General features: G+C 41.9%; 1 protein-coding gene across 3 annotated transcripts; it reads left to right on the top strand.

Moving 5' to 3' along the window:
- The first annotated feature begins 1,530 nt into the window (after positions 1–1,530).
- Positions 1,531–27,392, top strand: LOC139381736 (anoctamin-10-like). Of its 3 annotated transcripts, none has more exons than XM_071125488.1 (13): positions 1,531–1,703; positions 13,738–13,943; positions 14,335–14,508; positions 21,195–21,335; positions 21,918–22,037; positions 23,561–24,193; positions 24,446–24,501; positions 24,880–24,954; positions 25,184–25,348; positions 25,531–25,722; positions 25,977–26,114; positions 26,487–26,603; positions 26,712–27,392. In XM_071125488.1, exons 2-13 carry the CDS (start codon positions 13,745–13,747, stop codon positions 26,718–26,720), a joined length of 2,019 nt encoding a protein of 672 aa, XP_070981589.1. In that variant the 5' UTR covers positions 1,531–1,703; positions 13,738–13,744; the 3' UTR covers positions 26,721–27,392. The 3 variants fall into 3 exon arrangements, with proteins under 3 accessions (XP_070981589.1, XP_070981597.1, XP_070981581.1); XM_071125496.1 differs by having other exon boundaries at positions 26,715–27,392; XM_071125480.1 differs by lacking the exon at positions 26,712–27,392 and having other exon boundaries at positions 26,487–26,618.
- Positions 27,393–27,435: the final 43 nt, after the last annotated feature.

Below are 27,435 nucleotides of genomic sequence, written 5' to 3' on the forward strand. Positions count from 1 at the left end.
ATCAGCTCTATATCACCCCATCTAGACTGCACAAGTTCAACCCTGATATCTCCTCCCTATGTTTTAGATGTGGCTCAGATGAAGGAATATTCCTCCATTCCACTTGGCAGTGTTCAAAACTACACGGTTTCTGGCAGGGGGTATGCGATACCATATCCTCAATTCACGGGGTTGCATTCCCTTTAGACCCGGAGGTCTGTCTACTGGGTAACTTTACTAACACCAATCTTAGGCAAAGCCATACTATAAAGCTAATAGAAATTTTGCTAGCGATTGCCAAGAAATGTATTGCCTTGAAATGGAAATCGGATTCCTCCCTGCAAGTTGCAATGTGGCTATCGGAAGTTAATAGTTGTATCCCACTGGAGAAAATCACTTACTGCTTGAGGAATAAGTTAGACATTTTACAGAACTTGGCAACCTTTTATTGACTATATGGAGAATCTCCCCCCACATCATATTGATTTAATCCTTATATAATATTTCACACCTAATGTATAATATGTAGCTTATGTAAGCTGTATGATATAATAATGATCCAATGTCTCATTATTATTTTACTCTTTATTATGACTTATTTATTGCATGTTGGTATATATAATAATAATAATTTTATTTTTTACTCTCGTCTGTTACTTTGTCCTATTGTTGTCTAATATTTTTTCACTTTTGTTTTGAATGTTCTTAATTGGAAAATTTTCCAAGATGGTTGACGAGAAAAGTATGGTCCCACCCATCGGGTATCTCACTGCATCCTCATATGCCATGTCTGGAAACATGCAGACAGACGGATTAAAAGTGCATTTACATTGTAATAATTCTGACATAAAACTTTCTAACATAAAACCTTTGGACTTTAGAACATTCCCAGAAGGCAAAGGATTGACTCATTGTTAGTTTTACACTTAAGACATGACTCTGCCAATGTGCTGTAGAATTTGTGAATTGTGTCTCTTTCTATACATTAGTTTATACTGGATTAAGCTGATTTTTTTCGTTGACTGTCATTTCATTAGTTGTGTTCCAACATTCCCTCCATCTTGTGCCATCAGTTCTTTTTGAGTCTTGGTTCCAATAGCTTATATTTTTTTCCCGAAGAGATTGTCAGTTGGATAGGCTCCGCAAGGTTTTGTATAGCTTACTGATCATTTGAATATCCTTTTCTAAATCAAATAAGATTGCTCTGAGGTCCAAAATATATTAAATCAACATTTTGTGATATAAAAGTGATATAAAACTTCTAAGTTGCATGTATAAATATCTACATTGGTTTGTTATTGTGTTTCCAAATAATCTGCAGGACAAAAAAATTAAGTAAAAAATAAAAAGTAATCCCAATGCTGTGTGTCTGACTACTGTGAGATTCCTGTGGGAATAGAGTCCTCTACTCTGTCGGACAGTAGGACCCAGAGCTGCAGACAGACCGAGGCAGAGCTGGGAGGTGCCAGTCAGGGAGCTCCACACCCTGAAGGGAGGTAGAAGTTTCACTGCATTCCTGTCCTGCAACTCCGACTCACCCATCTGCAAGGACATATCCGTAGTGTGTGTGTTTGTGGCTCTGTTCAGGACCCCTGAACAGGCCCCCACCTTGATTTCAGGACCACATTGTGTGTATATTAGTTTGTGTTAAAACGTCACGTCGGAGGGGGTGTGGGCCAGACATCCGCATACGCCTATTGACCTAAACCTCAGCACATTGTCAGGTACTGTACAGCCCCTCATTCACTCGTTCTTTCCTTACCCACTCCCTTCTCGTTCATTTTTCTTGGCCTTGATGTTACATGTTGTATCTCTGTATACAGAGGCAGAGCTAAGAGGAAGTTGCTGGTCTGTTCAAATACTGCTAGTCTGATTAATCAGTCTGTCATACAAAATTGGTATATTCAGCCTGAAACTAATGCCTGAACATTTTTGTAAATGTTTCTTACAAGCCAGAATGTTGAAAAAAAATGTTTACATTTAAACTTACTCTACCGGTTGTCTGTGCAATTTGTCCTTCAGCTGCTTGAAACTTGAGACAAAATATCCACAGGAAAGTATTGTTTACCCAACTTTTTAGAGCAGGTAGGCACTGAGGTAAAGTTGGTTTTATATTGTACACTGAGGATCCAAAACATTAAGAACCTGCTCTTTCCATGACAGCTTTCACCTGGATTCACCTGGTCAGTCTATGATCCCTTATTGATATCACTTGTTAAATCCACTTCAAATCAGTGTAGATGAAGGGGAGGAGACAGGTTAAAGAAGGATTTTTTAAGCCTTCAGACAATTGAGACATGGATTGTGCATGTTCACAATGGAGTATGTGCGCCATTCAGAGGGTGAATGGGAAAGACAGAAGATTGAAGTGCCTTTGACTGGTGTATGGTAGTAGGTGCCAGGTGCACCGGTTTGTGTCAAGAATTGCAACCCCGCTGGGTTTTTCACACTCAACAGTTTTCTGTGTGTATCAAGAAGGATCCACCACCCAAAGGACATCCAGCCAACTTGACACAACTGTGTGAAGCATTGGAGTCAACACAGGAGTCCATGTCTTGTACGAATTGAGGCTGTTCTGAAGGCAAAAGTAGGGGTGGGTGGGGGGGTGGGGTGCAACGCAATATTAGGAAAGTGTTCCTGATGTTTGGTATACTCACTACGTAAAAACAAAACACACCACAATTCAAGTGTTATACACCTTCACAAAGAAAGTCAACATTATTTTGATAAGACAGGTCTTTATAAACGTTTCAAAAATATGTACATTTTATTTCAAAAGAACAGAATATCATACTTTAAGTTGTATTATGTTAGTAGTCTGTGCTTAGTAGCCTATGGCTATGCTGCCGCAAGTGCTCAAATGTAGAACGCATTGAGTAGCGGCTGTAATATTCTACCAAAAAAGTGATATTTTAAAATAGAGGCCATGCCTTAATTTTTGTTTTACCCCTTTTTCGTGGTATCCAATTGTTAGTAGTTATTATCTTGTCTCATCGCGACAACTCCCGTACGAGCTCGGGAGAGACGAAGGTCGAGGGCCATGCATCCTCCGAAACACAACCCAACCAAGCCGCACTGCTTCTTAACACAGCATGCATCCAACCCGGAAGCCAGCCGCACCAATGTGTCGAAGGAAACACCGTGCACCTGGCGACCTGGTTAGCGTGCACTGCGCCCCGGCCCGCCACAGGAGTCGCTTGAGATGAGACAAGGATATCCCTACCTGCCAAGCGAGGGCTTGGACGACGCTAGGCCAATTGTGTGTCGCCCCATGGACCTCCCGGTCACAGCCGGCTGTGACAGAGCCTGGGCTCGAACCCAGAGTCTCTGGTGGCACAGCAGAGCCCTAGACACTGCGCCACCCGGGAGGCCCCATGCCTTAATTTTAAGTTGTTTGGCAAATGTATGTGTTTTAGAAACTGTTGAACACGCTCTTTCCGATATGTTATGACATAAAAACGCCTTACCTGCATGAAGGATGATTTCTAAAAGTGTATTTTTGGTAAAACTCGCTCCCTTCTTTGTCAATTACCCACGCTGCGCTGCAGTCTCTTCTTTCACTAGGCAATTAACCTAGCGTAGCAGGCTTAAAAGAAATGGCTGAAACTAGATCCTCTACATACTGGTCTTGACAACAACAAGAGGTTCTTTTGTGCACTGTTTAACCAATCCAGTAAATGTAGAGGAGGAGTTAAGATGGAGTGTCGCCTTAACATCCAAAAGCGTAAACTCTTTCCAGTTGTTGGGGACTCGGCAGAGGCTACAAGGCAATTGATAATATTGTCACCCATCAGACTACTGTCAATTTAATCTTGTCTTTAGGCTACATCTGTTATTATATGCCTTTGTAGGAAATTAGTTGATATAGTTTTGATGTTGTTTCTATGGGCCATTGTCAGATGGCAGCCAACTGGTGAAGGAAAGGCAGGCGGGAAAAAATAACCTCCTTGTAAAACCAGTGGCTGCAGCTGCTGAATACCCAGACGGTGAGGGGGAGGGTCATGGTGGTGGTTGGAGTTGTCAACAAAGCAGCATGACAGAAATATGATGCCAAGTTTTCGAACTACCAGTAGTTTCTCGGAGAAGATATATTAAGCGATCTGTGCATTTGAACAAGAGCATAAATACACCTATTTCACTAAAAAAACATGACCACTCCTGCACATGCTGCCACTGTTTTCAACAGATTAGATTATACCGTTCACAACGAGCAGGCAGCTCATAAATGAATAAGTGCACTAGGGAGAACGCAACAAGCATGCTTATGCAATAACTGAAAATACATGCTCAAACAATGTCAAAGCATGATGCCCTAGCCAGTTAACTTTCGTTCTGAAATAACTTCATAAACTTAGCAAAAAAAAGAAATGTCCTCTCACTGACAATTGTGTTTATTTTCAGCAAATTTAACATGTAAATATTTGTATGAACATAAGATTCAACAACAGAGATATAAACTGAACAAGTTCCACAGACATGTGACCAACAGAAATGGAAAAATGTGTCCTTGAACAAAGGGGGGGGGGGGGGGGGTGGCATTGTCATGGTACCACATGTGGGAGGAGGATGTCTTCCCTGTAAAGCACAGTGTTGAAATTGCCTGCAATGACAACAAGCTCACTCCAATGATGCTGTGACACACCTCCCCAGACCATGACGGATCCTCCACCTGCAAATAGTTCCCGCTCCAGAGTACAGGCCTCGATGTAACGTTCATTCCTTTGACAATAAACGTGAATCCGACCATCACCCATGGTGAGACAAAACCACGACTCGTCAGTGAAGAGCACTTTTTGCAAGTCCTGTCTGGTCCAGCAACGGTGGGTTTGTGCCCAAAGTTGACGTTGTTGCCAGTGATGTCTAGTGAGGACCTGCCTTACAACAGGCATACAAGCCCTCAGCCCTCTCTCAGCCTATTGTGGACAGTCTGAGCACTGATGGAGGGATTGTGCGTTCCTTGTGTAACTCGGGCAGTTGTTGTTGCCATCCTGTACCTGTCCCACAGGTGTGATGTTCGGATGTATCGATCCTGTGCAGGTGTTGTTACACGTGGTCTGCCACTGCGAGGACGATCAGCTGTCCGTCCTGTCTCCCTGTAGGGCTGTCTTAGGCGTCTCAATGTACGGACATAGCAATTTATTGCCCTGGCCACATTGCGGTCCTCATGCCTCCTTGCAGCATGCCTAAGGCACGTTCACGCAGATGAGCAGGGACCCTGGGCATCTTTCTTTCGGTGCTTTTCCAGTCAGCAGAAAGGCCTTTTTAGTGTCCTAAGTTTTCATAACTGTGACCTTAATTGCCTACCATCTAAGCTGTTAGTTTCTTAGGTGCATGTTCATTGAGTAGGTGCATGTTCATTAATTGTTTATGGTTCATTGAACATGCATGGGAAACATGTTTAAACACTTCACAAAAATACAATCACCAGTGGGGCAACTAATGGGTGGGCCACCACTGCCTAAAACAGCTTATAACAAACTGTTTGTGATATCAAAATTCAAACAATGACTGTGTGAATAGACTTACAGTGCCATAGAAAGTCTGGACTTTGCATAAGTATTCACCTTTGTTTAGGTAAACCTAAATTATTTCAGAAGTAAAATGTGGCTTAACAAATCACATAATTCCTTATTTGGACTCTGAAATAGAGGTTGACATGTTTTTTGAAGGACTACCCCTTCCTCTGTCCCCCATGCATACAACATCTTTAAAGTCCCTCAGTCGAGTGTTGAATTTCAACAGATTCAAATAAAGACCAGGGAGATTTTTGAAAGCCTGGGGAGTGATTGGTATATAGGTAAAAATAATAAATCATACATTGAATGCATCTTCAAGCATGGTCAAGTTAAAAAAGTATACTGTGGCTGATGTATTAAAGCACTCACACATATCAAAGGTGCAGTCATCCTTCTGAACTGACCTGCAGGACAGGAAGGAAACTACTGAGCGATGTCACCAAGCCATTGGTGATTTAAAACAGCTACAGAGTTCAATGGCTGTGATGGGAGAAAACCGAGGATGGCCAAAACAACATTGTAGTTACTCCACAATAATGAACTAAATGACAGAGAGAAAATAACAAAAATATACAATAAAAATATTCCAAAACATGCATGTGTACCAACACTGACAGTATTTTGTATAAATCATTGACAGAAAGACAATAAAATCCATTAGAATCCCACTTTTTAACACAATAAAATGTGATGAAATCCAAGGGGGGTGTAGACATTCTATAGGCACTGTATATTTATAACCAACTTTGATTCTGTCAAGTGAAACTATATCTGCTAAATGATGGTTACAAATAATTTTCCAAATCTATTTACTACAATATAGTTTTTACTTTTGTTTCGCAATTTTAAATGCCTATGCTACAGAAGAATTTTAGGGCCAAGTGAAGAGAAAAAAAACAGCGATAGGTGGTGATACCTGGATTATTATTTTTTGCATAATAGTACTTCAAAAAGTGGCAATATTTCGAGAATAAAGTGACAATACTTCAGGAATAAACTCGACATTTCGAGAATAAAATGACAATACTTCAAGAATAAACTCGACATTATGAGAAAAAAGCCTCAGTTTTGTTTCAAGATTAATGTAGAGATTTGGATAAGTGTCTCCCTGACTCCGTGTTGCTGTGTGTTTGATGACCTGATGAAACTACTGTATACTTTAGAATTGGCTTTAGTAAGAAGGAAATCCTTGCTATTTTAGCATATAATAACCATATTATTATAAGTATTAGGACCTGGAAAAGGTTGTGCAACAGATTATTTTCAGAATGAGGAACCGTGGTTACATACATAGGTAGAGACGGCAGGTTGTGTGTATATGCAGGTGTGTGGGCGGTAAATAAAAAAACGGTTAAAACAAACAGCTATCAATCTAGTGAACTAATACACTCGTTCAAACATGTGTCACTGCGCATTCACGCGCATCATTATATATATTTTTTAATGCGCATCAATCTAATAACTGTCAATTTCAGATTATAGGTATACACTCTAAAGGCCATGGTGCGTTGTGAGCACAAACAAACAAACAAAAACTTTATTTGCACTTTAACTGAATTTGGGGTTGAGTCCCTGTCAATCTGCCCTCCGAATTCGCTATAAAGTTTTGCTGCGTAGCCGAAGCGAACACATTGCAAAAATCTGTGCATAATGGAAACTATTAACGACCTTATCCATGGTGCTTTATTGGCAGTAGTATTTCCCCTTTATGGCAACTATTCTTCTAACGACTATAGGCGAGTAGGTAACGTTAGCACACCCAATAAAACAAATTATCTTGGCATCCTGGAGATCGGGGGCTATGCGTGTGTATGTTCCATGTCAAACTGCTCTCCAAATTCGCTACAACGCCGATTTTTCACTCATTACAAATTGAGTGCCCCAACCTGTAGGCTAGTCGTACGTTACAGTGGGTGTAAATGATAGGGCTATCCAACGGCTTCGGGGGGAATGAACAACGAAGCACGGATTTTACGCAAGTGTCTGTGGGTGGTGTAACTCAAGGACGACTCTTGCATGCACCAACCAGCTAATCTGAGGCACTGTTTGAATATATTCATGGATGCATTCTCCCTTTCTCGAAATAATCATTGATCTAAATATCAGCCTATTAGATCAATTATGATAACTTGGTTGGTAGCCTAGCATAATATCTCCTTTCACTATTCAATTTCAATTCAATGGGCTATAGTGGCATGAGAAACGTGTTAACATTGCCAAAGCAAGTGAAGTAGATAAGTACAAGTAAGTACACAAGTGAAATAAACTATCCATCTATCAGTCTTCAAGGATGGGAGGAATGAAGGATGTATAGGTTATCCCAAAACAGGGGCATAGTCTCCGTTGTAGGCTATTTGTTTAAGTTATTAAGCTAACTTAGGCTACCACTAGTTCACCTTAGACAGAGGCTAGTGGCTAGACCTGTTAGCTAATTTTACGTTACATTATTATAACCTGTCTCAGACGGGGCTTTGCCCCTCTGGCAAGGTCCATGACACAGTTTTGGGGGCAGCCCTTGATCCCGAAAGGACTTGCAATCCTTCTCCACACAATCCGTGACCTACATTGACAAGATAATAAGCATAGGCCTATGAGGCTACACCATTGGAAGTGTAGCCTATATAAAACACCATGTTATGCACACATTTGTAAGTTTACCAAAAGTATGTCGAAATGAAAGGTTATGTAGTGTATGTGGAGACTTGCTAATCAAACATCTCATTCCAAAATCATGGGCATTAATATGGAGTTAGTTCCCCCTTTGTTGCTATAACAGCCTCCACTCTTCTGGGAAGGCTTTCCACTAGATGTTGGAACATTGCTGCAGGACTTGCTTCCATTCAGCCACAGAGCATTATTGGAAGTCGGGCACTGATGTTGGGCGATTAAACCTGGTTCACAGTGGGCGTTCCAATTCATCCCAAAGGTGTTCGATGGGGTTGAGGTCATGACTCTGTGCAGGCCTGTCAAGTTCTTGCACACCAATCTCGGCAAACCATTTCTGTATGAACCTCAGTTTGTGCATGGGGGCATTGTCATGCTGAAACAGCAAAGGGCCTTCCCCAAACTGTTGTCACAAAGTTGGGAACACAGAATCGTCTAGAATGTCATTGTATACTCTAGTGTTAAGATTTCCCTTCACTGGAACTAAGGGGCCTAGCCCAAACCATGAAAAAAAGTGTTTTTGTCTATGGAGATTGCATGGCTTGGTGCTCAATTTTATTTACCTGTCAGCAACGGATGTGGCAGAAATAACCTAATCCACTATTTTGAAGGGGTGTCTACATACTTTTGTGTATATAGTGTATCTCACCCGGAGAAAGCATCAGCGCGAGCGAAACGACATCCCTCTGTCTCTGTAGCCCATCTTTTTGATACTGTCTGGTCAAAAAGAGTATGGCATTGTTGCCCCTATGCAAGGAAAGTCAGCGAGCATTTGGCCTCCCTTGATAAGTATAAAATAATAGCCAATCAGTGTTGAGCTAAACTGAGTAAGCTCAACTTTAAATGGTCCTTGTGTACAAAAAAAACAAAAAAAATGTCAAGGGAGGCCAGTTTGGATTTGACTTCACAATCACCACATCAAAACATATGACAGAATTTTTTTTTGGATTATTGCATCTTGTTCCGTTGTACTCCGGTGGCTAAAATTAGCCATTGATGGAGATAGGGATTTGGACTTGTGATTTTACTTAATTCCTTGTACCGGCCAGTGATTATAATGGTGATTCTGAGCCAACCATAAATTCATACATTGTGCCCCTGGCCTGAGAGGATGGAAGTTCAATATGTAGCTAGATGTACAGTCGTGGCCAAAGGTTTTGAGAATGACACAAGTATGAATTTCCACTTCAGTGTCTTTAGATATTTTTGTCAGATGTTACTATGGAATACTGAAGTATAAATACAAGCATTTCATAAGTGTCAAAGGCTTTTATTGACAATTACATGAAGTTGATGCAAAGAGTCAATATTTGCAGTGTTGACACTTCTTTTTCAAGACCTCTGCAATCCGCCCTGGCATGCTGTCAATTAACTTCTGGGCCACATCCTGACTGATGGCAGCCCATTCTTGCATTATCAATGCTTGGAGTTTGTGGGTTTTTGTTTGTCCACCCGCCTCTTGAGGATTGACCACAAGTTCTCAAAGGTCTGGGGAGTTTCCTGGCCATGGACCCAAAATATCGATGTTTTGTTCCCCGAGCCACTTAGTTATCACTTTTGCCTTATGGCAAGGTGCTCCATCATGCTGGAAAAGGCATTGTTCGTCACCATACTGTTCCTGGATGGTTGGGAGAAGTTGCTCTCGGGGGATGTGTTGGTATCATTCTTTATTCATGGCTGTGATCTTAGGCAAAATTGTGAGTGAGCCCACTCCCTTGGCTGAGAAGCAACACCACACATGAATGGTCTCAGGATGCTTTACTGTTGGCATGACACAGGACTGATGGTAGAGCTCACCTTGTCTTCTCCGGACAAGCTTCTTTCCAAATGCCCCAAACAATCAGAAAGGGGATTCAGAGAAAATTACTTTACCCCAGTCCTCAGCAGTCCAATCCCTGTACCTTTTGGAGAATATCAGTCTGTCCCTGATTTTTTTCCTGGAGAGAAGTGGCTTCTTTGCTGCCCTTCTTGACACCAGGCCATCCTCAAAAAGTATTTGCCTCACTGTGCATGCAGATGCACTCACACCTGCCTGCTGCCATTCCTGAGCAAGCTCTGTACTGGTGGTGCCCCAATCCCGCAGGTGAATCAACTTTAGGAGACGATCCTGGCGCTTGCTGGATTTTCTTTGGCGCCCTGAAGCCTTCTTCACAACAATTGAACCGCTCTCCTTGACGTTCTTGATGATCCGATAAATGGTCGATTTAGGTGCAATCTTACTGGCAGCAATATCCTTGCCTGTGAAGCCCTTTTTGTGCAAAGCAATGATGACGGCACGTGTTTCCTTGCAGGTAACCATGGTTGACAGAGGAAGAACAATGATTCCAAGCAACACCCCCCTTTTGAAGCTTCCAGTCTGTTATTTGAACTCAATCAGCATGACAGAATGATCTCCAGCCTTGTCCTCATCAACACTCACACCTGTGTTAACGAGAGAATCACTGACATGATGTCAGCTGGTCCTTTTGTGGCAGGGCTGAAATGCAGTGGAAAAGTTTTTGGGGGATTCAGTTAATTTGCATGGCAAAGAGGGACTTTTCAATTAATTGTAATTCAGCTGATCACTCTTCATAACATTCTGGAGTATATGCAAATTGCCATCATACAAACTGAGGCAGCAGACTTTGTGAAAATTAATATTTGTGTCATTCTCAAAACATTTGGCCACGACTGTAGTAGGCTAACGTTAACAAGCTGGCTCATCTTTGCCAATGAAAGGAAGTTAGGCTAGCGAGCAAGCTTTTTAGCCAGGTAGCCTAGGACAACAAACACTAAAAGTATGTACCGTATGACAGCCGTAGACTGTTTCGTGAACATGAAAGAAAGGAGAATGACATTGGCGTTTCTCTACAAGTAGGGTGAGTCAACATGTTTTTTCTACTTGCACACACACAGAGCAAAAACAGAACCATGGACAGCCACATCATACAGTGCATTCGGAAAGTATTCAGACCTCTTGACTTTTTCCACATTTTGTTACGTTACTGCTTTATTCTAAAATGGATTAAATCATTGTTTTCCCTCAATCTACATACGCCCATAACAACAAAGCGAAAACAGGCTCCGGTTGGGAGTATATACTGTTGCTGATTGAATGAGAGGGGTAGGGTACTTAACATTTATATTTAACTAGGCAAGTCAGTTAAGAACAAATTATTATTTATAATGACGGCCTACACCGGCCAACGCTGGGCCAATTGTGTGCCAACCTATGGGACTCCCAATCACGTCCGGATGTGATACAGCCTGGATTCGAACCAAGGACTGTAGTGACACCTCTTGCACTGAGATGCAGTGCCTTTAGACCGCTGCGCCACTCGGGAGGCCATGAAAGTCATACTTAGGGGAAGGGTAAACGTGTTTCACCCTCCCAGAATCCCAAAAGGCCTCCTTTCTGGTTCGACCCGATTCACAATAGGTACACTGGCATCAACGAGTGCGTAGCACACTAAACAATAGAGAATGTCGGCAGGCAGTGCTATCAGGTGAAATTGTTGGAAATTAACTATAGAGAGGTACTTAGCTTTGGGAAGGGTCATGCGTTCCCCCTCCCAATTCCCATAAATGGAAACTGGTTGGTCTGCTCCAGCAACAGCACGCGTTCTCAGTGTGCTACTTCTGGTGTTCACCTTAAATAAAGAACAGGTGCAAGCAACTCCCAGGTCCAGATCAGTGACGCATCAATTAATTACTCCCGTGATAAACAGGGGGAAGGAGGTCGCAGTAGCTAGGATCAAAGCTTTCCAGCAGGTCTCCTATGTGAGCCAGTGAAAATAGCTAAAGGAGTGAGTAGAGATAGTAGTGGATGTCCCACAGTCTGCCATGCAGGAGAAGGATCCCGACACACTAACAGCGAAAGTGCACTTTGTTGCGTTTATGGCGCAAGTGGTAAATTGCACTAGAAAAACTCATTTAAAAAAATCCAAGAAGCTAGACATCATCGTGAAGGCGGCAAATAGATTTCTGGATCTCCAGGACTTTACAGGCGAAATGTTACAGGAAGTACTGAACAAAGAGGTTCCCCCCCACACAGTAGTAGTGTGAATTTGGTTAGTGTTTAATTTGCAAATAAATTCATAAAAAATCCTACAATGTGATTTTCTGGATTTTTTTTGTTCTCATTTTGTCTGTCATAGTTGAAGTGTACCTATGATGAAAATTACAGGCCTCTCTCATCTTTTTAAGTGGGAGAACTTGCACAATTGGTGGCTGACTAAATACTTTTTTGCCCCACTGTATTTGTCTGGGTGAAACCGATACCAGGTGAATTAGGTTCTGGGCATATAATGCAATGTTTGGGGTCAGCTTCTAATAGATACAGTCACCTCCGTGACATCACCTTTCATCACCAAAGCCATGTTAGCATTTACTGCTCATGTTGCTGAATAATCCACACCTTTCGTAAGTGCCAATGATATAAATGAGTAATTCACACACCATATTAAGTTCATAAACATTGACTGTAATATCTTTGCTGTGCAACAACAGCTTTCTTCCTGGTCTGTCAGCATGCTCCTTTCTAGTCATCTTACTCCCTTCACCTGAATTGCAATAACAATAACATGAATACAAATGTGCCTATTCAGTCCAATGTAGTTAATTAATGTAACACTCATGTGTACATGTACAAATCAGCTAAAGTATACCAATACAACTTTTTTCAGTTGCCATCAATAAACATTCAGGGAACTAGATAAAAAGTGTTCAATAGTCAGTAGCAAGTCTTTAAAAAAAATATAACTAGCAAATATAGTTTTTCCTATCTAAACTCATTAGCTAGCTACATTGATGAACTAGGCTGATGGTGAGAGTTAGCTCTCCCCCAGCAGTTTCAACCTAGCTAGCTAGCTAGCTCATCCAACAGGCTTAGTTAAGATGCAGTGAAACAGAGACCAGACCAGACATCCTGATCATAATCCTATTGTGTTTAAGATGGCTAGCTACCTAATGGCCTTTTTATAATCTTTATAGACAATATAAATATTTTTGTTTCCCCCTCACATCTACAGCTGCCTAATTTAGCATGCCAGTTGACAGTAGAGCACCTAGGATGAATGTAATGTGTGACATTAGTAGCGATATTAAATCTTTTTTGCTAATTGTTCTGTGGCCAGGAGACAATGGATAATTAAGTATGATTAAACCTGTAGGAATAATTGATCATATCAGAAAAACAATAGACTAAACTGGAATTACTGAGTCTACCATTACAGATATCCACTGGCAAACCTATCTAAATACTCATTGGTAGGAAGAAGTTTTGTCCAAATTGGATGTTGGGTACTATATTTATTGAATATTATATAAATACTGTAAATTAAAATGGCCAATTTAGGTGCAATCTATTAGTTTAATTTCTCAGATTAAATTATATTTCATCCAAATAATGTTGCAGGAATGCTTATCTTATCGGTTTCTAAACTACAGAAACCATTTCAGAACAATCTGAGATGGTGGGTGTCAAAACCCTCTTTCTTGTGCCTTTTTGAGGTGGAACGACCCTTGTAAATGTGTGGATTACAGAGTGTATAACAGATACAGTAAAACTCCTTGTCCTCCTCACACTGCCTCTCCACAGGGACGTGATGACGTCGATGGGTGATAAAGGCTCTGTCCAGACACAGACTAAGGTCCTGTCCCAGGACTCATGGACGCAGGTCAGCTGTCCCTGCTGTGTGTCTAAGCAGGTGGAGCCCCTGGTCCTCATCCAGCTGTCTGACAACGTCCAGCCTGTCACCAAGAGGTGGCTCATCTCCCTAATTGAAACTTCAAAGAGACACGGAGGTGAGAGGTCATGTTGGGTTATCAGCAGAGGTCTGACTGTTCTTCAGTCTGTGTCGCTTGTTTTGGTCCTGCTGAGTGCTATTAACACATCTGATTCAATTGATTCCCCTGGGCTTGATGATTAGCTTATTGAATCAAGAGTTTAAAAGTAGTGTACCCTCATCCAGTGAATGCTTTATGCATGTGGGTTAAGGCTGACAAAGACTTTTGGCTCAAAGTGTTGCACAATGCAACTGCGGGGGAATATATCAGTGCACGGGTATCTTAGTTTATTAGCTAAATTAGCTGTGTCATTAAGTACTGGACTGAAACAAAAGCATATACACCCTCTAAGATCACTGCAGTAGAGGCAGAAGTATTGAAGTTGACCCTCTCCTTCTCACTGGACTAGGAGCAGCTTTGCTGGCCCACCCTGGAGAGGATGAGTGTGGGGATGTGGTCGTGGTGTCTGCTCCTCGCTGCACATTCCTCAAAGCCACGGAGGACCTGGGTCTGTGTAAGAAATACCACAATGAAGACATGGTTGCTTTCTCCTACCACGACAGAGACAACTTCAGCAATGTTGGTAAGAATGTTGGTAATGGTGGGGGAAGAGTAGAGGGAGATTAACAGTATCAGCAGTTAATAACAAGTCATTTAACTTGTTGTGTAGATCTTCAGTACCTACAGTAGGAATAGATACACACACATTCACTGTTGTGAGAGTGTGGTAATATAGCCCGAATTACACACACACACACACACATATATATATATATATATATATATATACACAGTGCCTTGCGAAAGTATTCGGCCCCCTTGAACTTTGCGACCTTTTGCCACATTTCAGGCTTCAAACATAAAGATATAAAACTGTATTTTTTTGTGAAGAATCAACAACAAGTGGGACACAATCATGAAGTGGAACGACATTTATTGGATATTTCAAACTTTTTTAACAAATCAAAAACTGAAAAATTGGGCGTGCAAAATTATTCAGCCCCCCTAAGTTAATACTTTGTAGCGCCACCTTTTGCTGCGATTACAGCTGTAAGTCGCTTGGAGTATGTCTCTATCAGTTTTGCACATCGAGAGACTGACATTTTTTCCCATTCCTCCTTGCAAAACAGCTCGAGCTCAGTGAGGTTGGATGGAGAGCATTTGTGAACAGCAGTTTTCAGTTCTTTCCACAGATTCTCGAATGGATTCAGGTCTGGACTTTGACTTGGCCATTCTAACACCTGGATATGTTTATTTTTGAACCATTCCATTGTAGATTTTGCTTTATGTTTTGGATCATTGTCTTGTTGGAAGACAAATCTCCGTCCCAGTCTCAGGTCTTTTGCAGACTCCATCAGGTTTTCTTCCAGAATGGTCCTGTATTTGGCTCCATCCATCTTCCCATCAATTTTAACCATCTTCCCTGTCCCTGCTGAAGAAAAGCAGGCCCAAACCATGATGCTGCCACCACCATGTTTGACAGTGGGGATGGTGTGTTCAGCTGTGTTGCTTTTACGCTAAACATAACATTTTGCATTGTTGCCAAAAGTTCAATTTTGGTTTCATCTGACCAGAGCACCTTCTTCCACATGTTTGGTGTGTCTCCCAGGTGGCTTGTGGCAAACTTTAAACGACACTTTTTATGGATATCTTTAAGCAATGGCTTTCTTTCTTGCCACTCTTCCATAAAGGCCAGATTTGTGCAATATACGACTGATTGTTGTCCTATGGACAGAGTCTCCCACCTCAGCTGTAGATCTCTGCAGTTCATCCAGAGTGATCATGGGCCTCTTGGCTGCATCTCTGATCAGTCTTCTCCTTGTATGAGCTGAAAGTTTAGAGGGACGGCCAGGTCTTGGTAGATTTGCAGTGGTCGGATACTCCTTCCATTTCAATATTATCGCTTGCACAGTGCTCCTTGGGATGTTTAAAGCTTGGGAAATCTTTTTGTATCCAAATCCGGCTTTAAACTTCTTCACAACAGTATCTCGGACCTGCCTGGTGTGTTCCTTGTTCTTCATGATGCTCTCTGCGCTTTTAACGGACCTCTGAGACTATCACAGTGCAGGTGCATTTATACGGAGACTTGATTACACACAGGTGGATTGTATTTATCATCATTAGTCATTTAGGTCAACATTGGATCATTCAGAGATCCTCACTGAACTTCTGGAGAGAGTTTGCTGCACTGAAAGTAAAGGGGCTGAATAATTTTGCACGCCCAATTTTTCAGTTTTTGATTTGTTAAAAAAGTTTGAAATATCCAATAAATGTCGTTCCACTTCATGATTGTGTCCCACTTGTTGTTGATTCTTCACAAAAAAATACAGTTTTATATCTTTATGTTTGAAGCCTGCAATGTGGCAAAAGGTCGCAAAGTTCAAGGGGGCCGAATACTTTCGCAAGGCACTGTATATATATAAAATATATATATATATAAGTACCAGTCAAAAGTTTGGACACACCTATTCATTCAAGGTTTTTCTTTATTTTGTACTGTTTTCTCCATTGTAGAATAATAGTGAAGACATCACAACTATGAAATAACACGTGTAGTAACCAAAAAAAGTGTTAAACAAATACAAATATATTTTATTTTTCACATCCTTCAAAGTAGCCGCCCTTTGCCTTGATGACAGCTTTGCACACTCTTGGCATGCTCTCAACCAGCTTCACCTGGAATGCTTTTCCAACAATCTTGAAGGAGTTCCCACATATGCAGAGCACTTGTTGGCTGCTTTTCCTTCACTCTGCAGTCCAACTCATCCCAAATCATCTCAATTTGGTTGAGATCGGGTGATTGTGGAGACCAGGTCATCTGATGCAGCACTCCATCACTCTCCTTCTTTGTGAAATAGCCCTTACACAGTCTGGTGGTGTGTTGGGACATTTTCCCTTTAAAAAACAAATTATAGTCCCACTAAGCGCAGACCATATGGTGTATCGCTGCAGAATTCTGTGGTAGCCATGCTGGTTCAGTGTGCCTTGAATCCTAAATTAATCACAGACAGTATCACCAGCAAAGCACCCCCACACCATCACACCTCTTCCATGCTTCATGGTAGAAACCACACATGTAGAGATCATCCGTTCACCTACTCTGCGTCTCACAAAGACATGGCGGTTGGAACTAAAAATCTCAAATCTGGACTCATCAGAACAAAGGACAGATTTCCACTGGTCTAATGTCCATTGCTTGTGTTTCTTGGCCCAAGCAAGTCTCTTCTTCTTATTGGTGACCTTTAGTACATAGTGGTTTCTTTGCAGCAATTCGACCATGAAGGCCTGATTCACACAGTCTCCTCTGAACTGTTGATGTTGAGACGTGCCTGTTACTTGAAATCTGTGAAGCATTTATTTAGGCTGACATTTCTGAGGCTGGTAACTCTAATGAACAGCAGAGGTAACTCTGGGTCTTCCTTTCCTGTGGCGGTCCTCATGAGAGCCAGTTTCATCAGCGCTTGATGGTTTTTCCGACTGCATTTGAAGAAACTTTCAAAGTTCTTAATTTTCCGTATCGACCGACCTTCATGTCTTAAAGTCGTTTCTCTTTGCTTATTTGAGCTGTTCTTGTCATAATATGGACTTGGTCTTTTACCAAATAGGTTCATCTTCTGTATAGCCCCCTACCTTGTCACAACACAACTGATTGGCTCAAACGTATTAAGGAGGAAAGAAATTCCACAAATTAACTTTTAACAAAGCACACCTGTTAATTGAAATGCATTCAAATCAAAGTTTATTTGTCACGTGCGCAGAATACAACAGGTGTAGACCTTACAGTGAAATGTTTACTTACAGGCCCTAACCAACAGTGCAATTTTTAAGTAAAAAAATAGGTATTAGGTGAACAATAGATAAGTCAAGAAATAAAAACCACAGTTAAAAAACTGAAAATAACAGGCTATAGACAGGCACCAGTTAGTCAGGCTAATTGAGGCAATATGTACATGTAGGTATAGTTAAAGTGACTATGCATATATGATAAACAGAGTAGCAGCAGCGTAAAAGAGGGGTTGGTGGGACACAATGCAGATAGTCCGGGTAGCCAATGTGCGGGGGCACCAGTTAGTTGGGCTAATTGAGGCAATATGTACATGTAGGTATAGTTAAAGTGACTATGCATAGATGATGAACAGAGTAGCAGCAGCGTAAGAGAGGGGTTGGGTGGGGGGGGGGGGGGGACAATGCAAATTGTCCGGGTAGCCATTTGAATCCCTGAAGCCTTTTGGTCCTAGACTTGGCGCTCCGGTACCGCTTGCCTTGCGGTAGCAGAGAGAACAATCTATGACTGGGGTGGCTGGGCCGTACACACTACCCTCTGTAGTGCCTTTGACGTCATAGGCCGAGCAGTTGCGGTACCAGGCAGTGATGCAACCAGTCTTGATGCTCTCGATGGTGTAGCTGTAGAACCTTCCAGGTGACAACCTCTTGAAGCTGGTTGAGATAATGCCAAGGGTGTTTAAAGCTGTCATGAAGGCAAAGGGTGACTTTGAAGAATCTCAAATCTAAAATATATTTGGATTTGTTTAACACTTTTTTGTTTACTACATGATGATGTGTTATTTCATAGTTTTGATGTCTTCACTATTGTTCTACAACATGTCCATAACTATAGATTTGCCAAGTCGGTTAGGACATCTACTTTGTGCATGACACAATGTAATATTTCCAACAATTGTTTACAGACAGATTACTTCACTTCTAATCCACTGTGTCACAATTCCATTGGGTCAGAAGTTTACATCCACTAAGTTGACTGTGCCTTTAAACAGCTAGGAAACTTCCAGAAAATTATGTCATGGCTTTAGAAGCTTCTGATAGGCTAATTGACATAATTTGAGTCAATTGGAGGTGTACCTGTGGATGTATTTCAAGGCCTACCTTCAAACTCAGTGCATTTTTGCTTGACATCATGGGAAAATCAAAAGAAATCAACCAAGAACTCAGAAAAAAATTGTAGACCTCCACAAGATTGGTTCATCCTTGGGAGCAATTTCCAAACGCCTGAAGGTACCACGTTCATCTGTACAAACAATAGTACACAAGTATAAACACTGTGGGACCACGCAGCCGTCATACCGCTCAGGAAGGAAACGCGTTCTGTCTCCTAGAGATGAACGTACATTGGTGCAAAAAATGCAAATCAATCACAGAACAACAGCAAAGGACCTTGTGAAGATACTGGAGGAAACCGGTACAAAAGGTATCTATATCCACAGTAAAACGAGTCCTATACCAACATAACCTGAAAGGCCACTCAGCAAGGAAGAAGCCACTGCTCCAAAACTGCCATAAAAAAAGACAGACTACGGTTTGCAACTGCACATGGGGACAACGATCATACTTTTTGGAGAAATGTCCTCCGGTCTGATGAAACAAAAATATAACTGTTTTTGCCATAATGACCATCGTTATGTTTGGAGAAAAAAGGGGGCGAAATTAAAGCTGAAATAAATAACTAGTATTATTCTGACATTTCACATTCTTAAAATAAGGTGGTGATCCTAACTGACCTAAGATAGGGAATTTTTACTAGGATTAAATGTCAGGAATTGTGAAAATGTATTTGGCTAAGGTGTATGTAAACATCCGACTTAAACTGTATATACACACACATATATATTCATATACACACACCAGTTCAAAATTTGGGGTCACTTAGAAATGTTCTTATTTATTGTCCATTAATATAACATCAAATTCATCAGAAATACAGTGTAGATATTGTTAATGTTGTAAATGACTATTGTAGCTGAGACAGCTGATTTTTGTACGCATATGTAGATATTCCATATGAGGCTCATTATCGGCAACCATCACTCCTGTGTTCCAATGGCACGTTGTGTTAGCTAATCCAAGTTCATCATTTTAAAAGACTAATTGATCATTCGAAAACGCTTTTGCAATTATGTTAGCCCAGCTGAAAATGGTTGTTCTGATTAAAGAAGCAATAAAACTGGCCTTCTTTAGACTAGTTGTGTATCTGGAACATCAGCATTTGTGGGTTCAATTCCAGGCTCAAAAAGGCCAGAAACAAAGACCTTTCTTCTGAAACTCGTCAGTCTGTTCTTGTTCTGAGAAATGACGGCTATTCCATGCGAGGAATTGCCAAGAAACCGAAGATCTCATACAACGCTGTGTACTACTCCCTTCACAGAACAGCGGTAACTGGCTCTAACCAGAATAGAAAGAGGAGTGGGAGGCCCGGTGCACAACTGAGCGAGAGGAAAATTAGTGTGTTAGTGTGTCTAGTTCGAGAAACAGACGCCTCACAAGACCTCAACTGGCAGCTTCATTAAAGAGTACCCGCAAACCCCAGTCTCAACGTCAACAGTGAAGAGGCGACTCCGGGATGCTGGCCTTCTAGGCAGAGTGCCTCTGTACAGTGTGTGTTCTTTTGCCATCTTAATCTTTTATTTTTATTGGCCAGTCTGAGATATGACTTTTTCTTTGCAGTGGGTGCGAAACACTGTGGCTTGTAGGCCTCTCCAGGTTTCGCACCCATGCATGAATCAAGCCACGTACAAGGTTTTCCTGGAAGAAAACTTGCTTCCTTCTGCTCTGACAAAGTTCCAACTCTGAGGATTGATTTTTCCAGCAGGACAATGGTCCATGCCACACAGCCAGGTCAATAAAGGTGTGGATGAAGGACCACCAGATCAAGACCCTGTCATGGCCAGCCCAATCTCCAGACCTGAACCCCATTGAAAACCTCTGGAATGTGATCAATAGGAAGATGGATGGTCACAAGCCATCAAACAAAGTCGAGCTGCTTGAATTTTTGTGCCGGGAGTAGCATAAAGTCACCCAACATCAATGTGAAAGACTGGCGGAGAGCATGCCAAGACACATGAAGCTGTGATTGAAAATCAGAGGTTTTTTTCACCAAATATTGATTTCTGAACTCAAGTTAATAAAATGAGTATTGTGTTGTTTAAAAATGAATATGAACTTATTTTCTTTGCATTATTTGAGGTCTGACAACACTGTATATTTTTTGTTATTTTGACCAGTTGTCATTTTATGCAAATAAATGCTCTATATGACAGTATTTTTATTTGGAATTTTTGAGAAATGTTGTCAGTAGTTTATGGAATAAAACAAACATTTTCATTTTACCCAAACACGTACCTTTAAATAGTAAAATAAGAATTTTGCAGTGGTCTCTTAATTTTTTTCCAGAACTGCGTGTGTGTGTGTGTGTGCATATATATATTATATATACACACGACAGTCTTGATTGATGCCTGTCCTCTGTGTTACCAGATGACATGCAGGAGTTCCTGACGCTAGCGGAGCGTCAGTACATAGTCAAGAATGAGCTGGACTCTCTACAGGCCCAGAAGAAGCAGAGAATCCCTGGAGTCCCAGAGGCTCCGGGGGTCCTGGAGGCCTGGGAAAACATCTGTGAGTCTTTACATGTGCATGTGTGTGTTTAGGTATGTGAATAGAGTGATATACTATAAATGGGGGATGTTGGGTGATTCCTCACGAAACTAGATCAAAAAAGGTCTGATTTTGGGTATTTTCACTAAATATTATCCATAGAAAGGTCCTTCAATAGGAATGATTGTTGACATGTACTTGACATTTGTATTTTAATGCATAATTGAGAAATTATTATTGAAATTGAAATATTTGTGACTCCACAATGTGCTGCAAAGTCGGTGCTAAGAAGCAAAAGTTGGTATCAAATTAAGCTTGATCACTTGCTCTGTAATATGAGTAGTATTGTTTGTGTGCATGTGTGCTATCTGGTTTACCTCAGCATGTTCTGTCCTCTGGTCATGATCTTGCTTAGCTAAGCTGTTCTGCAGCAGAGCAGAGCACCACCTCTGGCTCATCATTTCAGTGCTCTCTCCGGTCCTCTCTCACTGCTCTGTGATCTGCACTGTCCCTTACGTATGCTGCCAAGCTTCTGGCTATGTTACCCCTGGTTACCTGGTTACCTCCCTGATGTTGCCCATCCGTCCTGTCTCTGTGCTGTAGGTCAGAAGCTGGTGAGGGCAGGAGTGATAAAGGACATCTTCCCTCTACATGACCAGCAGAGACTGAATGACCTCGGCAGAAGGTGGTACTCTAAGAAGCAGATATGGGGACAGCCTCTCGGTAAACAACATCATACAGTTAAGCAAACACAAAATAGTTACATACTGTATTCACCCACACACTATAGCTGGGATGATAAACCAAAAATTACAGACACAGACACTGCCTTCCTCCTATGTTGGTTATTTTGTTACACAACGTTCCTGTAGATGGTGCTAAAACCATAATTTGGTCAACAGCAATAGTCTATGCATTATGTTTATTCTTGCTATGAAAGTATCTGCCTGTCCCTGTTTTGCTGTTGGCTGCTGACTCTCATGCCCATCTCCCCACTGTGAGGTCATCAATCGACAAGATAATTGGAAAAAACATACTTATTTTATTTCATAATATACATAATTTAAAACGGCCAAGTTCTATTCATAACGGTATTCAGTTGGTAAGAGACAGACATTCTGTAAATACTAGAAATAGATTGTCCACCATCTATGCGTTATCCAGACAGAAAAGAGAAATAGGCAAAAGAAAATTTCGATTTAGAGCAATAAAGAAATTGAATTAACTGAGCAAACCAAAAACCTTTCAATATATAAATTCAAACTATTTTAAAACCATTTAAATACATAGAAATGTTGTGGGACTATAGTAGATGAAGAATCAATATTTTTTAGATTGAGTATTTATTGGGTCATTGTTGGTATATTATGTATGTTTGTAACAGTGTGTTATATGTGAAAATGTGTTCGTATTATAAATTGTATTTTAATGTTTACGGACTCTTGGAAGATTAGTCCAAATGGGGACTAAAAGATCCAAATCAAATCCCCACTGTGAGGAGGTAGAGATGCATATGACCTTCGCTCAAAATGATATTGTGAGAAAAAGCAAAGCAACTCATGTTGTTCTAGTTACAGAAAGGAGAGTCACAGCTTTCTGTGAGTAGATCATGTATTTCTCACCTCTTAATATTGAGTTCATGGTACGACTTTACAAGTGGAACTGTAGCTTAGGCATAGCGGTGAAAGGTTTTTGTAGGACATTAGACTTCATTTACTGAGCCTACATGGCTATATAGCAACAATATCATATTTAGCGTTAGCAATCTAGCTAAATGTTTTGAGTTCCCACTTCCTCAGGTGGTGAATAATACAGCCATGAGGCCAATATGCTTAGATGTTGTCAAATTCTCTGAAGAATTTTGACAGGTTGCACATCAAAATCTCAAATCATGTATTTCCTGGATAATTTTGATGAAATAGCTTACTGTTTTAATCATAGGCTACCATCTCTGTTGTTTTACTTGGCACTGACAAACTGTCTAGTGCCATACCACTAATGTAAAGTAACTGTCCATTGACATTTTATATTGTTGTTGTTGGCCAAAAAAGTTACATTCGCGATATGACTTTTTGCCCATATCGCCTAGCCCTTCCCAGATGTTTTTTGTTGTAATTTATTGCTGATTTATCATTATCACAAAAAAAGTGTGAATTTATTGTGATATGGATTTTCTATCCATATCGCCCGGCTCTAACAAACATTTGGTCCTTTGTCCTGCTAATGATCGCTCTCTTCCTGTGCAGATGCAATACAATCATATTTTGGAAGCACCGTGGCGTTTTACTTCAGTTTTCTAGACTTCTACACCTGGGCCCTGATTCCCCCTGCCTTCCTGGGCCTTGTCCTGACCTTTCTGCTGCCTGGAGGTGGTGGCGTGGTGAAGGAGCAGGCCGGGGAGGGGGTGATGGAGGAGGACGACGATGGCCCCTCGGTCAGCGGTCACATGGTACAGGCTGTATTCAGCATGCTGTGGTCCACGCTGTTCATCGAATTGTGGAAGCGCCGGAGCTCCTCCCTCTCCCACCGCTGGGGCACACTGAACCTGGCCGAGCGCTTCGCGGGGCCCCGACCTGGCTTCCATGGTACCCTGGGGCTCAACCCTGAAACAGGCCGTCTGGAGCCCCTGTTCCCGGAGTGGCAGAGGCAGCTGCGTGTAGGCCTGGTGTCGTTGCCTTTAGTGGGGCTGTTAATGGGACTGGTGGTGCTGGGAATGACTTGCTTCTACCACGGAGAGGCCCTGGTACAGGGCTTCCATCAGGACAGCGGCTCCCTGTTCTCTGGAGTTCTGCTCTACATGCCCTCCATAGCCCACATTGTCTACACCAACATGCTGGGGAATGTGTACCACGCTGTGGCCATGCAACTCACCGAGTGGGGTGAGAGAGAGCACTGGGGAGGGAGATGGGTTAGAGATGATAGAGAAGGGTTATAAAAGAGGGGGAGAGAAAATAAATGTGAGGTTGATGAATAATTGCAGTAGGGGTTAGAATGTTTGGGAACACAGAGCTAAGTTTACCAAAGAGCAGAGAGTCATATAATAATAGAGAATGCAATTGGATGCAAAGTATCACAGTTTGTGTGTGATAAGTTATAAGTCGACTGAAAATCTGTCTGATTTACCCACATAGAAAACCACAGAGAGGAGTCCTCCTTCCAGAACCATCATACCACCAAAGTCCTCCTGGTCAGTTTTCCTTCCCCATCTGTCAGTCTATCATCCTCCTCCTCTCAGGAGAAAGGTAGCATAGCTGTTAAAAGCATTCAGGCCAGTAAACGAAAGGTAGCTGGATCGAATCCCAGAGCCGACTAAGTGCTACATCTGTTGTTGTGCCCTTGAGCAAGGGATTTAGCCTGTAAGTTGCTCTGGATAGGCGCTTCTGGTAAATGACAAATATAAAAAATGGTGCAGAGCTAAATGTATTGTGATACAGATAAGAGTACTGTGCAGATAGTATCAGCTGTTTTTTTATAAACAGATGTGGGAGGCAAATCAGATATAGGATCTGTAGTCATGCCTCCAGAGATATTAATTGAAGCCAACATCTCCCTTTCTAATTTTCAGTTTACTTTCTTCAACAACTTTGCTGTGCTCTTCCACATTGCCTTTTACAAACAAGACCTACCACTGCTACGCAAGGTAAGAGATTTCAGCTGGCCGGCACTGTTTGTCTATGGCCGGAGGAAAAGTTATACAATGTGGAAATACTTCATTTTAAAGGGTAGATGGATCTCAAATAGATTTTATTGAGCTCTACAACAGAGCAGATCACGTTCTCTCTGTGCACTGTCTGTAGTAATTGATCCCAGAGAGAGTGTGTATGCAGTATTTAACTATTTATGTTTGTTTACTATCGATTTTTGCCCAGAGGCTTGCCTCTATGCTAATTGGGAACCAGCTGGTGAACCAGTGTACAGAGGTGGTAGTGCCGTTTATAGTCGACCGCTTCCTCAGTGCTCCCCATAAGAAAGAGCAGGAGGACGACCTAGAGATGGACAAACTCAGAGCCCAGAGAAGCCTTCCCCCTTATCCAGTAAGTCCATGTAAAATGTGTCTTTTTTTTTCTTTTCTATTTCTCTTCATTGTGCTCGCCTGCCTTGGTTTCTTTGCATCTGTGCCTTAGGGGGTGGAATCAGGGTTGGGTGCATTTGCATATGTACTGTATGTTTGGTGTATATTTGTTTTGGTGTTATTGCGTATGTTGCTATGTTGCAGGGCCTGTTTGCGGAGTACATTGAATTGCTGCTGCAGTTTGGATATTTGAGTCTGTTCTCCTGTGTGTACCCGCTCACCGCCGTCCTCCTGCTCCTCAACAACATCACAGAGATCCGAGGGGATGCCTACAAGATCTGCAAACTGTTCCGGAAGCCATTCTCTGCCCCAGTGTCCAATATGGGGGTGTGGCAGGTCAGGAGGGTTTTGGGGCGATGTGAGAATTTGAACAAACAGAGAGGTCATTTTTAATGCAGACAGAAATGTGTTATTAAGCTAAATCTGGTAAATAAATAGATGTGAGCAACGTGCAGTGGTCAATGTTATTTCCTAATCAGTCTAGTCTATGTCCCTGTGCCCATCTATGTCACTATGCACATGTCTGTATTTGCTCCTGTCCTTGTATGTACCTGTAACCATATTACTGTATGCCTGTGTGTATGTTTCAGACAGCGTTTGAGGTTCTGGGCTTTGTCTCAGTCATGTCTAACTGCTGGCTGCTACTGCTGTCCCCTCGCGTCCAGGAGTTCTGTCTGGAGGGAGGGATCAGCGGCAAGAACATCATACTGGTCGCCATCCTGGTGGAGGTACGGTATGAGGGAGGGGAGTTAGGTTTGGGGAGCCATCCTGGTCGAGGTACGGTACGAGGGAGGGGAGTTAGGTTTGGGGAGCCATCCTGGTGGAGGTACAGTATCTTGTTCATAACAGTACATGGTTCATAATAATTGTCTTATTTACAGAATGTTACAGTGTCATCATCTGCCCAAACAACATAGGTGAGGGTAGCCTAGTGGTTAAGAGCATTGGGCCAGTAACCGACAGGTTGCTGGGCTGAATCCCCGAGCGGACTAGGTGAAAAATCTGCCGATGTGCCCTTGAGCAAGGCACGTAACCCTAATTGCTCCTGTAAGTTGCTCTGGATAAGAGCATCTGCTTAATGACTAAAATGTGTTTGTTAGCATGTCCTGATCCTGGTCAAGATGGTTCTAGCCTTTATGATCCCAGATGAGCCTGACTGGGTCAGAATCAAGAGGGAACAGATCGAGTTTAACTCTATGCAAGCTCTAGGGCAGCAGGTAAGAATGACCTAATCAAGAATAATCACTAATAATATAGAAAATCCCTGCCAGTTACTGGAACAACCTGGCATCTGACAATCAAACATCTCCTTTTGACTCCTACAGAAGCTATGAAGCCCCTGTGGGAGAGTGAGTGTCCTGTTGCTCTTCAAGTGGTGGTCTGGACTAGGGGGCTCATTAGAATTAGCTGCCATAACGAGGGCGGACAGGAGCATATAAAGACATGTCTATTTGGCCTGTGAACCTAAACCCTGGAGCCAGCCAGGCTGAGAAGCTCTCTCAGTATCTCCCTCTGAAGGACTCCCTCTCCAGGCATAAATACATTCCAGAAAGGAAACACCAGGTATTCGTTTAACCATTTATTAGAGAATATGAACAGTACAATAGGTCTTGGCAGTAGGTTCTGCTCCTTCAGGGTAGCTCACGGTCAGAGCAAAGCGTCAACATATAATAACTACAGGTATACCAATCCACCTGCAGGAAGGAAAACAGAACTAAACAGGTGGAGGTTGGGGTGGTGGTGGGTAGCAAGAAAAACAAATGCATACTAGCAGTAGCAGCAAACGTCAGCAGAGGATGTGTGAGCAGAACCTGGTCAGCTTAAATAGACCGCCATATTAAGGTAGGAAGTGTTGTTAGCATCTGGTTGGTGCAGTCTCAGCTGATGCAGAAACTCAGGTTTTCATTCTGAACCTGCTTTGCTTTATAAGGCATGTTAGATACTAGAGGCAGGGGCCATGGACTGAAGCGAAACTCAGTGAAGAGCTAGGTGTGTTGTTCATTGTTTTAATGTAGCTTTGCAGCTTCAGTTTATGTGTCAGATTTCTTG

The sequence above is a fragment of the Oncorhynchus clarkii genome, chromosome 2 (genome assembly GCF_045791955.1).
Source record: "Oncorhynchus clarkii lewisi isolate Uvic-CL-2024 chromosome 2, UVic_Ocla_1.0, whole genome shotgun sequence".
In the NCBI taxonomy this organism is placed as follows: Eukaryota; Metazoa; Chordata; class Actinopteri; order Salmoniformes; family Salmonidae; genus Oncorhynchus; species Oncorhynchus clarkii.

Excerpts from the sequence above, each read along its gene's own strand:
- LOC139381736 (XM_071125480.1), top strand. The coding sequence starts at position 13,745 with ATGACGTCGATGGGTGATAAAGGCTCTGTCCAGACACAGACTAAGGTC. Across the intron at positions 24,502-24,879 it reads ATACCACCAAAGTCCTCCTG|TTTACTTTCTTCAACAACTT; the intron begins GTCAGTTTTCCT and ends TCTAATTTTCAG. Across the intron at positions 25,723-25,976 it reads CCAATATGGGGGTGTGGCAG|ACAGCGTTTGAGGTTCTGGG; the intron begins GTCAGGAGGGTT and ends TGTATGTTTCAG.